Here is an 11870-nt window from a genome sequence, read left to right on the forward strand (position 1 = left end):
TTTTTTTTGTATAATATGTTACAATGTAACAAAAGATTTTTTTATAAACTTCGCTTACAATATATTTTGAAGTGTTATACCACGAATATGCAATCCATTATCAAATTATTCAGAACTTAAACATGCATGCATGCAACTTTGAATAGAGAAAATAATATTAATTGTCATTATATTTTCAAAGATGCAATGGCAACCCAAATAATAAACAAAAAAAGGTTAACAGAAGTTCTTAAATTATTAAACATTTATTAAAATGGACGGCACATATCAAATAAAGCTTAAAATTAGAACACATTTTCTTAGAATACATAAAAAACAACCAAAATTGCTTTAGGACGGAATTACAGATATAAGAATCCTATACTTATATTAAAGCGCACACTATTATATTGTGCTATCCAGGCACTGTCTTTTATATATTAACAAGTACATTTTATATCCTTGCAACATTTCTTAAAAATAGCTACACACGTTTTAAAACATAACAGTTATCATTGGTGCGTCATTTTAAATGGTGTGTTAATTCAGATCTTTTATATAAATCAAATCTATTATATGATATTGGTAAGATTTTGAGATTCACAATATGTTCCATTTCACATCTCTTAAAAGTGTATAAGTTGTCCAAAATGTACATGAAATTCACTAAAAATAAAACGTATATATAAAACAGGTAAAGGCACGTAATGTTATCGGTGGATTTTAATGAATAAAAAATCATTAAAATAAAAATAAGTAACCTAATTGTGAAATATCGAAAACATAATTGTTTTTCATTAATAATACATAATATATAAAATGTATAAAAATGGACGCAATGTGATGTTACTTAGTCTTAAAAATACATATTCTTAAGGCACCATAAAAGGACGGTACTTAGTTGTGATTTTCAATTAATTGTTACGCTTTAGTTTCTTCCTCTAATTCGAACCGGGCTTGCGACTCCTTCAGCCTCCTTCGCTTTTTAGCTTGAATATTTGATTCTGTGAGGAAAAGTGCTGCTGTTATCAAGCAAGCCACAGCTCCCACTACACCCAAACCAAAGGACCAACCTGGGAAAAATTTAATAAATAAATTTGCTTTTCACTACTGAGGGCGTGAATTTAATGGTTTTATCATGCACATACCTCAAGTTTTATTTTCTTAATGAATTTTCAAAAGCAATTGATAAATGATGCACCAAGATTAATGTTTTTTTTTCTTTCTATATTTTGATATGAGAAATTGAAACTTATTCTGTATTACCTAAATAGTTATTAGCATGATCTGGCATCCAACCGTCAGTATTCCCTGTACAAGCAAAGACAATAACAGCTATACTTCCACTTATACCTGAAAATAATTAAAATTGTTGGTGATATAAAATGAAAATAAATTAACAACAAATTTTCGTGTAATAATATTAAAAATAAATTACCTGCAGTCAGCATAATATATCCCAAACTTTTTATAAGTATAACAAATCTTTTTTGATCTGGCCCACAACATGTGAAGAAAATGATCACCAATACCATAGATATAAGCACGCCTATAAGACATATGGTGAAAAAGAACTGTGTTGCTATCATAAATCCTGAAAAAATAAAAATGATATATAATAGATGTGTAACTACATATATCATAAATCTTTTTATCTGTATGTTCAATATATGTAATATATGATGTGGTTTCAGTTATTTTCCATGATTTGTATAATTTAAAATACATTTTAAATTGATGACTTATTTGATGTTGTATACCCAGTACTAAATTATTTTTATACCTATATTTCATATTAAAACAATAAATATTGAAATTGTTTGGGATCTTATCTACGTAATGCTTACACTGTGTATAGAAGTTTCTTATAAAGCAATTATAACCATCCAAGTAATCTCATTATTTTAACTTAGGGCCATGTATCGTGATATTTCACAAGGAATAAACAATAACAAATGTCATACATAATCATGTTAATTTTCAATTGAAATCGATCTTAATAACGTCAATTAACCTTCATCCGGCACGTAGTTAATTCTAATAAGAACACGCATTGCGTGGACAAAGACCGTGTATTATGTAATTCAGTTTCTGCCTTTATAGAGATATAAACATTGTAATTAATGGTCACGTTTTAGCATTTTATATTAATATGTTACAGATTTTTCTTTTTGTCACTAATTCTAAGACGTTCTTGTAAAAAAAACACTATTAAATTTAAATTATTTATAGTAAAATAAAGCTGAAAAGATTGTTTCTTCGAATGACTGCGCCATTCATGACCTACCGCAGTTAAAATTAAAAGAAAAATCACTAAAAAATTATATATGATATGATAATTACGTCGCATAAATCGAAAACTGCCAAGCATGTGCCCTAGTATTAGTGTGCGTGATGCAATGAAGTTATATGCACGATCAAATTCCCTTCAGAGACACCGTTCTTCGAAGTATTCCATGTCAAGAACAGACTACATAATATTATACAACTCCTGTTCATGCCATTTTTATAAATACCTAAATTAAAACAATGTTTAACTAACATACCTACTACACACTTTTTATTTTTGAAAACAACGTGTTATGATATTAAGACGGGTAATTTAATTTAAATTGATGAGGCATAATAAATATTACTATGACTCAATTCAAAGCAATACACTTAATGTTCAACACTGGTATGGTAATTACTTATTCGAGTTATATTGTAACTGTGGACTCAATGACATTGAGAAGATCTTATTAATTTTATTTATTTCAGAACCTTAGACGTGAGAACTCTGAACAATGCTAAGTGACGTGAATGTTTCCGTTTATGGCGGATTTTACAATTGACCCTCGATGAACTCGTCTCAGGTTTAACTAGCCAGCTAGTAATTATTTAAAATTTAAAAACAATTATAATTAAATCGACACAGAAAATTGTTAAATGTGTTTCGAGAACTCTCAAGAGTCTATAATCCATTCATTTTAGTTTTATTTTTATATACCAAGATTCCTTACAACGAAATAATAAAATTATAACAACATAAGACATTTTCTATTACCTGGAAGCAGGTATCCACGTATTCTATCGTATCCCGTAGTGAAGGGATCATATACCCAACGGCAACCCACAAAGAACCTTCGTTGATACTGATCCAGTGGGTCAGGTAACGATCGAAAGCAATGGCTCCAGAGTCCTAACCTAAAAAGATGAAAAAATATAGAACGTTTGATGCGCCTGAAATTCAAATGCCGAATATCGCTAATAACATTGCTATAAAACGCAATTTTTGGATTTGGTTAATCTTGCGATGCAGGTGCTCTACGTAGGTACAAAAAAGCGGTAGAGATTATTAGATATTACTCTTATACTCTTACACTTCCCGCTTTTGGTCGTATCGTCGAGACTCATCATAAGTTATGCATTATGCTTTAATATCATAGCATGGCAGTTATGTTTAAATTTAAACAAAATAGTTTGGGTTTAGTTACCGCTCCATTTTAGCCCCGCGTATTCTCTCGTCGCTAACGAGCCAGTTGGGCGTACCGAATGCCAATGCCACAGTCACAAGGGCGATGACAAAAACGGCAATGCCACAATTGCCGGCTAAGCTTCTGTTCTTCATTGTCTCTGTAACAATTATTTACAATATAGCAATAAAACCAGATTTTTGTAGTTCCATAACACACGGTAGAAAGAATGAAAGTTTTGAATAAAAAAAATAGTAATAAATATCCATTATACATATTTGTATTCTTCCTTCTTGTCTTTATGTAGAAGGTATATAAATTCATTCCACATTAATAATTTATCAATCTCACTTAGGACTCTTACGGGATCTCAGCAGGGCTTGGAGACCAAAAAATTTAGGAATGTTTCACGTAATTAATGGTCTGCCAATTTGATTTACTTAACCACTTAATCAACTTTATAAATTACCATCAGCTCGTCCCGGTTCCGCCCGCGTGGACCCGGGTTAAAAATAACATGTAGTCTATACGACAACACAAAATGTATTTTCAAATCATCCAGGAAACCATCGAAATGTCCCTATAAATATATAATTTCAATCCAATTGGTTAACCCGTTTAGAAGTTGACATACCGACAGCAGGGCCACTTACCGGGTCCAATTCTATTTTTTAATAATCTAAAAAATCATACAAATGCCCATATAAAATTTCAACCCAATCAGTTCAGCCGTTTAGAAGAAGTCAAAAAGACAAGTACGGAAGGATAATGACACTACCCATTTTTCTTTTAGCTGTACGTTTTCGAATAGAGCATATTCCCGCCGTAAAAAGAAGACCATAATCATCAATCTGCTTCCAAGGATAACAGATTTTTCAAATCGGTCAAGCAGTTTCTGAGTCCAATCAATCGAAACAAGCAATCAACTCATTCCTTTTTATAGTATTAGACTATTGGTATTAAAGAGTAGATTGTAAAACAATGAAAATTTACGATGAAAAATTATTTAGTTGAATATATAAAAAAATTCTAAACGTCAAACTAATTCTTAATCGTACACACAATTTACACCAAGCTTTTATGGTTTAAAAGTCATTTGGAGGCAACCTTGGTATACATAGAAAGACCATTAACATAGCTTTAACTAAGCCAAAAGTAATTTTACAAGACAAGGCTAATGCAAAGATGAATAACAAACATGCAGTTTCGTAATAGGTATACGTTAAATGAATGGTGGAGGTACATTTGGTTGTAATCCACGTAACATTCGCCCAGAAACAATGCTAAAAAGTTCACACGCGTTAGTCACTGTGAGAACGTTTGTTCTTCATTTTCAGGGTTGAATTGCCGAAATACGTCGATTCCGATACAGAAAACCAAAGTTCAACTGATATTTAATGAATATTCCTTATTGTAAATAACGAATTTTATCTACATTTTAAATGTACACTTGTGTGATCTTCTTTTTGTTTTATTATGGTTTTTCAACCGACTTCAAAAAAGAAGGAGGTTTACAATTCAGCTGCATTTTTCTATTTGTTACTTAATCACTATTTACTAGGGGAACCAACTTTTAATTTTGTTTCTTTGAAAGCTTGTGTCCCAAACTTTGAACGTGGTTTAGTTATTTGTTCGTTAAAAAATAATTACCTTGTTAAAAAATAATATTATTATATATAAAAAAATATATAAAAAATATATAAAAAAATACATAAAAAAATACATTAAAAAATATATAAAAAAGGATAGAGCATTAAAAACGGGTTGCACTAAATTTTTGCCAAATCTCCAACTTAAAGAATATGATAAAAAAATCAAAGAATTTCTATTTTTCTTTTTAACATAGCAAACAAATGTCTTATTGGGAATGTATAAACAAAAATATATTACTATACTTTAGAACTTCTGTATAGTAATCAAATATAAAAACTAATTTTAATAAATTAAATTGTATACACTAATAACATATAGGGCAAATGTCCAGAGCATTAATAAAAAATTAAACAATAAATTTGTTAATCACAAACAACTTTATAAAAAATAATGTTCTATATTATGTTTAAAGATAATTTATATTGGAGCAAATAGGTATGACATGATTTGTACATACTTTACTGTACATAGTGTACAACTAGAATTTAAAGTTTCTCTGTTAATTCATGATTTTGGTCCTACTCCTGTGTAAAATGAACTCAAGTGTAGACTCATAAGAATGGTGTAACACTATTCTTAAATAGCACAGTATTTATGGATAGTTGAAACCTTATTTGCCTCTACATATAACCCACATCAAAATTAGAATTAAAATCTACTTATTATGATTAATGATATAGGAAATACAAATATCAAAGTACAAAATTACAAACTAACTTACAATAATTAACAAATTTATTGCTATACATCTTTATATTAAAGTTTAGGGGAACAAAAAAATTTTCATTTTAAGTGAAAACTTTCTTTCTTTGTGAGCCGATTATCAAAATAATTACACTGAATATGCTATTGATGTACAAATATTAACAAATGTTTTTTGTAAAATAATAAGGCTGTTGTGTTATAAAGAGTAAATTACTATAATAATAAATAAATAATTTGTGATAGAATTGAATTCTATTTGTTCCTATATTATGTTTAACACATTTAAGTCAACAGACCTTAATTAAGAAACAATATTTTTTGTGGATTTAAATAAGGCTGGAGAAATCCGAAAACACTGTTTTTCTATTCTTTTTTCACAGTACACTAAAAACTTAGCAATGGTTAAAAAGTTACTTTGTTCTGCTAAGCATAAGCACTCCTGATTAAAGTAGTTTTCTGTTTCCTTAGACTTTTAACAATGAAACATTGCATAAAGAATCAAGCAGTTTATCTTACCTTAGTATATTGATTCTGTCACAATATAAACTAAAAATCGGGAGTAAAATACGAAATGCCTATTACGATATTACATAGCCGATAATAATTATATGTTTGATCTTTTTAAATGTAAATATCACTATAATATACTAATAAAATATTTTTAATTATGATATGCACTGCTTTTCACACTGAAAACGTTTTCAAAAGTTAATTGTACGTTTGAACGTAAACTTAGTCACGTCCAAAGGGTGGAGCCAGGTGTAAACAAATCAGTGCCACTAACGAAATCTAGTGTCTACCACAAGTGTCTACTGTCTATTGCACAGATTAGTAATATGTATTGTCTATTGGCTGCAAAACTCGCACTTCTTCCCTTGACGTTTGACTATTATCTGCAACAAAATATATTTGTTTTGATAAAAGTAGATCATTTCCTATAGGCTTAGGTTTGCAATGTTTATAAGCGAAGCTAGCCAAAGGCTGTCATGGCGAGAGGTCTCCCGCTGGTAGTGTGTCCTTGCCTGACCTCTTACCAACTTGACGACCAATTGATTTTTGTTGTTATAAAAATGCTATTATTATCATCCCCATAATACTCGGGTACCCCCAAAAGGAAGGCACACGGTCTTTTGGAAGGCTTACGTGGGGACACAGATCCAACACCGAGGCAGGGCCCTTTTGAGATTTTTAATGTGTTATGTGACATCAGCCGCAGCCTGCCCATGGCTGCACTATAGAGTTACAGCTCTGGGTTGTCCGCGGCCGATGTAGGACTATTACAAAATATGGACTTTTAATATCTGGGCTATGGAATGGACTCCCCGACACCTCGCCACACGGTGCCCTGCGGGCCTATTATTATTACTATTTAATTTACCAAAACGAACGACTCACAAACTTTGAAACGTATTTCTATAATTCATACAATTATTAAGAAAAGCATATTATTTGAAATTTAATTTTTGATTCATAAATATTGAGTATGAGTAGTACTTTAAGGTACGGGCCTGAGCACAATAAATTTATTAGGTGATCGGTTGGTAGCCGCGATATTTTTTATCACAGTAAGATAAACCAACAATCAAATTTTTAGGTTAACCATGAATTTTGTGAATCAAAAACATTTTTAACCCTCCACGTAAATCAACTGGGTCTTAATTATTTAAGTGTCTGGAGGCGGAGGTTAGAGTGACTTAGGACTACTCTTTACTGCGGTGGCACATCCCCTTTTCCATGAGAATATTTTTTAACTACGTGGGCGAAAAGCAAGTAAATAATAAATATGTACGTAAATCAAGCGAAGGTCCATTTGCAGAATATATATATATTTTGCATTTCATTATTTAAGTTTAAGAGCCCTCTTTGCTTGCGACCTAGTCATGCTGATAATAATTTACCTGTTTTTTTTGTTTCAGTTTTCTTCGAACCCACTGACCGAAGGAAATCAACTAAGCCATTGAGAAATAAGCAACTTAACATAGCATATGCATCACCAAATGTTTCAGAATTGAAACATATGGCAAAATATTTAAAACCAGATGCATATTATCCATGTAAAGGGGACGATTTTTTTCAAATTATTGAGCTTTCTAAAATTGTTTCTCAATGTGTACAAACTCTCCTTATAACAATGGGTCCAAAGGGAATCGCTATTATAAAACGAGACAATTTAAAGTTAGATATACGATTCTATTCAAGCCAAGCAATTAATAAAGTTGAAAATGTTTCTGGCGCTGGAGATTGTTTTACCAGCGGATTTATATACGGAATATTAATGAAATGGCCAGAACCAAAATGCGTATCTTTAGGATTTGAATGCGCTAAAGCTTCATTGTCTAGCAAAACGACTGTGCCAAATAAATTTTCCATTTCTCAAATTAATACCATTCCATACGAAACTTACTCTTCTGAATTTTGATCATGGTATATTATTAGCTTTTCTAAAGCGGTAAAATACAAAAAACATTTACCTACTAATTACAAATTACCTATGTATTATTCCTGCCAATATATTAACAATCATATAAGAAACCTGTATAAATTTGAATTTATTTTAAAATGATTAACCTTTTATATAAATCACTAATCACATCCACAACGAATTACGATCTACCAACAGTATCTGTATATTCAGTCTGTCCGACGATCAGAAAATAAAAATTATATAAGAGTAACCTGTACTTAAACCTGCGGTGGTTCAGATATTTTTTTCTCAAAATGTTATATAGTGAAATAAAGCAAACTTACACCCTCTATACCTACACGATTAACGAGACGCATCGTTTTATCATTAAGCAAATGTAACCAATGCCCATATACATTCTATTCCTATTTAACATTGATAAAAATGTAATCAGTGTTGAAATTTTTTTATTTGTATTACAATAGAGTCAAGACATATTGAATCAATTTCTGTCTTAGCATAATATATTACGAATGGTCACCGAAGGGGAGGGAGGGGTCGGTAATCTTAAAAAAGTATTATGGGTACAATCCCTTAGGTATATTAAAAGTAAACAACTCGTTTTGTACTAAACGTTTTATATTAGTTCACTGAATTTATTTCTAATTACATTTACTTGTAAAATTATAAATGTTAATTTTGCACAAGGCTATAATTTATAAAAACATTAATTATTAAAAATGCTTTTTAATTAAAACCTATTAACCCAGAATATCTTCCTGACAATTTAAATTCTGTGAATTTTTGACCTTCTCTATGAATGCAATTTTTTCTAGTCATTCAAGAATAAAATATTTGTTAAAAATTGCTCATATATGGGAGTTAAATAACGACAAAAACAAAAAAGACAGGGTTAGTATCAGCTTACATATTAAATAGGCAATATTCAAGTGTCAAGTATCTGTTGCTAATGTAAAATATAAAAAAAAAAATTAAGAATAACCAAAAACTTTGCTATTGTACACAATCTTATAAGCATGAATTTTTTAATACTTTACATAATTCTTTAAACGAGTTCAAAAAAGGAGGTTATTAACAAACTTTATAAGAAGGAAGTTATCAATATGAATATATTTTTACGTCATACCTTTTTAATGGGTAAACCAATTTTTATGATTCTTTTTTTATTTAAAACCTGGTGCCAGCCTTTGGAGTTGGTTTAATATTTTGTTTTAAGATAATTATTATTCATTTAGCAGAAACTGGATTATCAAACCCTCAGTCCTTTCAAATGAATAGAAAAAAAGATCTATGCATGTATACTTACATTCATATTTATCTATGACATGATTTTTTTAATTAGATGTTAAATAATGTAAATTTTAATAATCTTATTATACAAAATTTCACCCCAATTTTCCTTGGTCACATAAAAAGCTGGACCGATTGGGCATTGTCCGGAAACAAATGTTATGATAGAAGCATTTGAGAAATTTGCACCAAGAATGAAAAAAAAAGGTAAAATTGTACAGCTCCTATTGTAAATTCACACATTTACTTGATTGTGCTATGACAAGATTTATTTGTTATTTTCAATACGCACCTGAGATTATTAAAACTTAATCTAAAAATTTACTGAAACCTTCTTTCATACATTGTGTTATCAAGATCCAGATATATAATTATCTGGATGCCTGACATCATACATTAGTTTAGTTGATCAAGTTTCTACTGTACCTTTAAATTAAAAAACATAAAACAACATAAACCTTTACAATGATAAAAAGACAATATTTATGATGCTACAGTAGACTTTAGAAAGTACAAAAATGTGTTAAAAAATGATTACCCCCAGATCTTGTTTAAAGTAAATTCAGATTACACTGTACCTTAACGCTATGTACTTAAAAATACAATTACATAAAAAACTTTTTCCTAAATAACTCTTGGACGGATTGCATAAGATCATGAATTGTTAGCCTGCCTGTGTAGTGTTATCACTAAAATGTTACAATATAATTTTATATATCTGTATGCCCAGGAAAGGCAACCTTCCTTTCGTGCATTGTATAAGATGAAGGTTCTCTACTTTGCATTTCATGCAGTCTCTTGTATTTCCTCACTCTAGCCTCAATAAGGAACAGTATTCCTGCTGGAAACAGAAATATAACTCCTATAACACCAAGGGCAAATGCCCATCCCAGATCATTGTGCTCCCAATGAGGCATCCAATCCCTTCCATCCCCTCTTGCACCAAAAGTTACAACTGATATCAAACCTGAAAAACCTGAAAATAAATATAGTTCTTAATATATATAATATCTACTTCTATGAAATTGGAAAACAAATAGGAACTTAAGAATTTTTACTTGTACAAGCTTATTATACATACCGCCTATTACCAAGGTAGTTCCAAATGTTAATAAAAGTGTTACATAATTATCATCATCTTGATCTTTCTTGATGTACATGTAAAATAAGAAAATTGAAACAATAATACAACACATTGTTATTGTAAAGAAAAATTGAGTTGCAATAAAAAAACCAGGCAAAAGTATATCATGGATGATATAGTATTCCTCTTCGAAAATCCACCAACAATCGCTGAATATTGTGTCATACCAGTGATGAACTTCTTCAAAACCATTAAAACAAACCTCCCATAGACCTGAAACGAAATCATAATTTATTTCGATAGTGTTTTCAACTCCAATTCACATTGCAACAGGTACTTACTCTAAAATGTATATACTCGATTACACTTACCAATTCTTAAAAATTTCGGATTTTTCAATTTTCCATCAGTAACCAGCCAATATGGGCTTACAAAAGCGACAATAATAAATAAAGATGCAAATGTAAAAAATCCCAGCGCAAATAGTCCAGTCTTTGATTTTGAAACCATTTTTGTGTTAGTTTAAAATTAAAAATTTTTCCTATAAAAAATGGCACAATTTTATAAACTGTTATACTATTATGAAAATATAACGCTTTTATCTATCAACATTCAATACGGGTATAGTTAAATAGTATTGTATAGGCGGCCCAGCCCAAATTTAACTTTCAACAGTCAACTTTGACAAGTGACATATTGCTGTAAGCTTATGGGCTTTTTGTCTTTCTAACTTTGTTTAAATTTTATTTTTCGTCGTTTGTTCGTTATTGTTCAAATGTAATGTAATGTTTTGCTCGTCCTTTATTAAATTAATCAAAATTTCAGCCTCAATTAGCCCCTTTACTAGACATAACTATTTTCGTGGCTTAGAATAATTAATTTTGATTGATTCTGACTAATGATGTTTGTTCCATTATAAAAATATTTAAATTCTTAATTAATTATTATTTTTTTACCTATGAGTAAGCCATTATAACAAGCCACAGGATTTCATTATGCATTCGTTTCAACGAAAAAACGACAAACAATCAACAAAAAAAATTAAAAACTAAAAAAAAATGGAGCTCCTTACTTCAGTAGATCAGCGTGGCACAGCTCTACTATCCCAGAATAATAATATTTAATATTTCATTTCTATATCTTATACCTTTAAACGAGCAATTCTTGTATATATATATATCTCGATCTCGGAATCGGCTAGAACGATTTTCATGAAATTTAGTATATAGTGGGTTTCGGGGGCGATAAATCGATCTAGCTAGGAATATTTTTTAGAAAA

General features: G+C 30.1%; 2 protein-coding genes across 2 annotated transcripts; both read right to left on the reverse strand.

The window, feature by feature from the left end:
- Positions 1-226: 226 nt before the first annotated feature.
- Positions 227-3600, reverse strand: LOC119829887. Its single transcript, XM_038352588.1, has 5 exons — positions 3456-3600; positions 3026-3165; positions 1418-1573; positions 1246-1332; positions 227-1052 (listed from the first exon to the last, which is right to left on the reverse strand). The coding sequence occupies exons 1-5, from the start codon at positions 3587-3589 to the stop codon at positions 901-903; spliced, it is 669 nt and encodes a 222-aa protein (XP_038208516.1). The 5' UTR covers positions 3590-3600; the 3' UTR covers positions 227-900.
- Positions 3601-9587: 5987 nt separating this feature from the next.
- Positions 9588-11258, reverse strand: LOC119829886. The gene is made up of 3 exons (XM_038352587.1): positions 10963-11258; positions 10589-10864; positions 9588-10483 (listed from the first exon to the last, which is right to left on the reverse strand). The coding sequence occupies exons 1-3, from the start codon at positions 11099-11101 to the stop codon at positions 10218-10220; spliced, it is 681 nt and encodes a 226-aa protein (XP_038208515.1). The 5' UTR covers positions 11102-11258; the 3' UTR covers positions 9588-10217.
- Between the last annotated feature and the right edge of the window lie 612 nt (positions 11259-11870).

Source organism: Zerene cesonia, chromosome 11 (assembly GCF_012273895.1).
Source record: "Zerene cesonia ecotype Mississippi chromosome 11, Zerene_cesonia_1.1, whole genome shotgun sequence".
Classification (NCBI taxonomy): domain Eukaryota; kingdom Metazoa; phylum Arthropoda; class Insecta; order Lepidoptera; family Pieridae; genus Zerene; species Zerene cesonia.

What these genes read in the sequence shown, in the direction of transcription:
- LOC119829887 (XM_038352588.1), bottom strand. Translation starts at nt 3,589, where the DNA reads ATGAAGAACAGAAGCTTAGCCGGCAATTGTGGCATTGCCGTTTTTGTC. An exon ending in CGCGGGGCTAAAATGGAGCG is followed by an intron (nt 3,166 to 3,455) that starts GTAACTAAACCC and finishes TCATCTTTTTAG; the next exon opens with GTTAGGACTCTGGAGCCATT. An exon ending in ATATATTATGCTGACTGCAG is followed by an intron (nt 1,333 to 1,417) that starts GTAATTTATTTT and finishes AATTATTTTCAG; the next exon opens with GTATAAGTGGAAGTATAGCT.
- LOC119829886 (XM_038352587.1), bottom strand. Translation starts at nt 11,101, where the DNA reads ATGGTTTCAAAATCAAAGACTGGACTATTTGCGCTGGGATTTTTTACA. An exon ending in TCCGAAATTTTTAAGAATTG is followed by an intron (nt 10,865 to 10,962) that starts GTAAGTGTAATC and finishes ATTTCGTTTCAG; the next exon opens with GTCTATGGGAGGTTTGTTTT. An exon ending in AACTACCTTGGTAATAGGCG is followed by an intron (nt 10,484 to 10,588) that starts GTATGTATAATA and finishes ATTTATTTTCAG; the next exon opens with GTTTTTCAGGTTTGATATCA.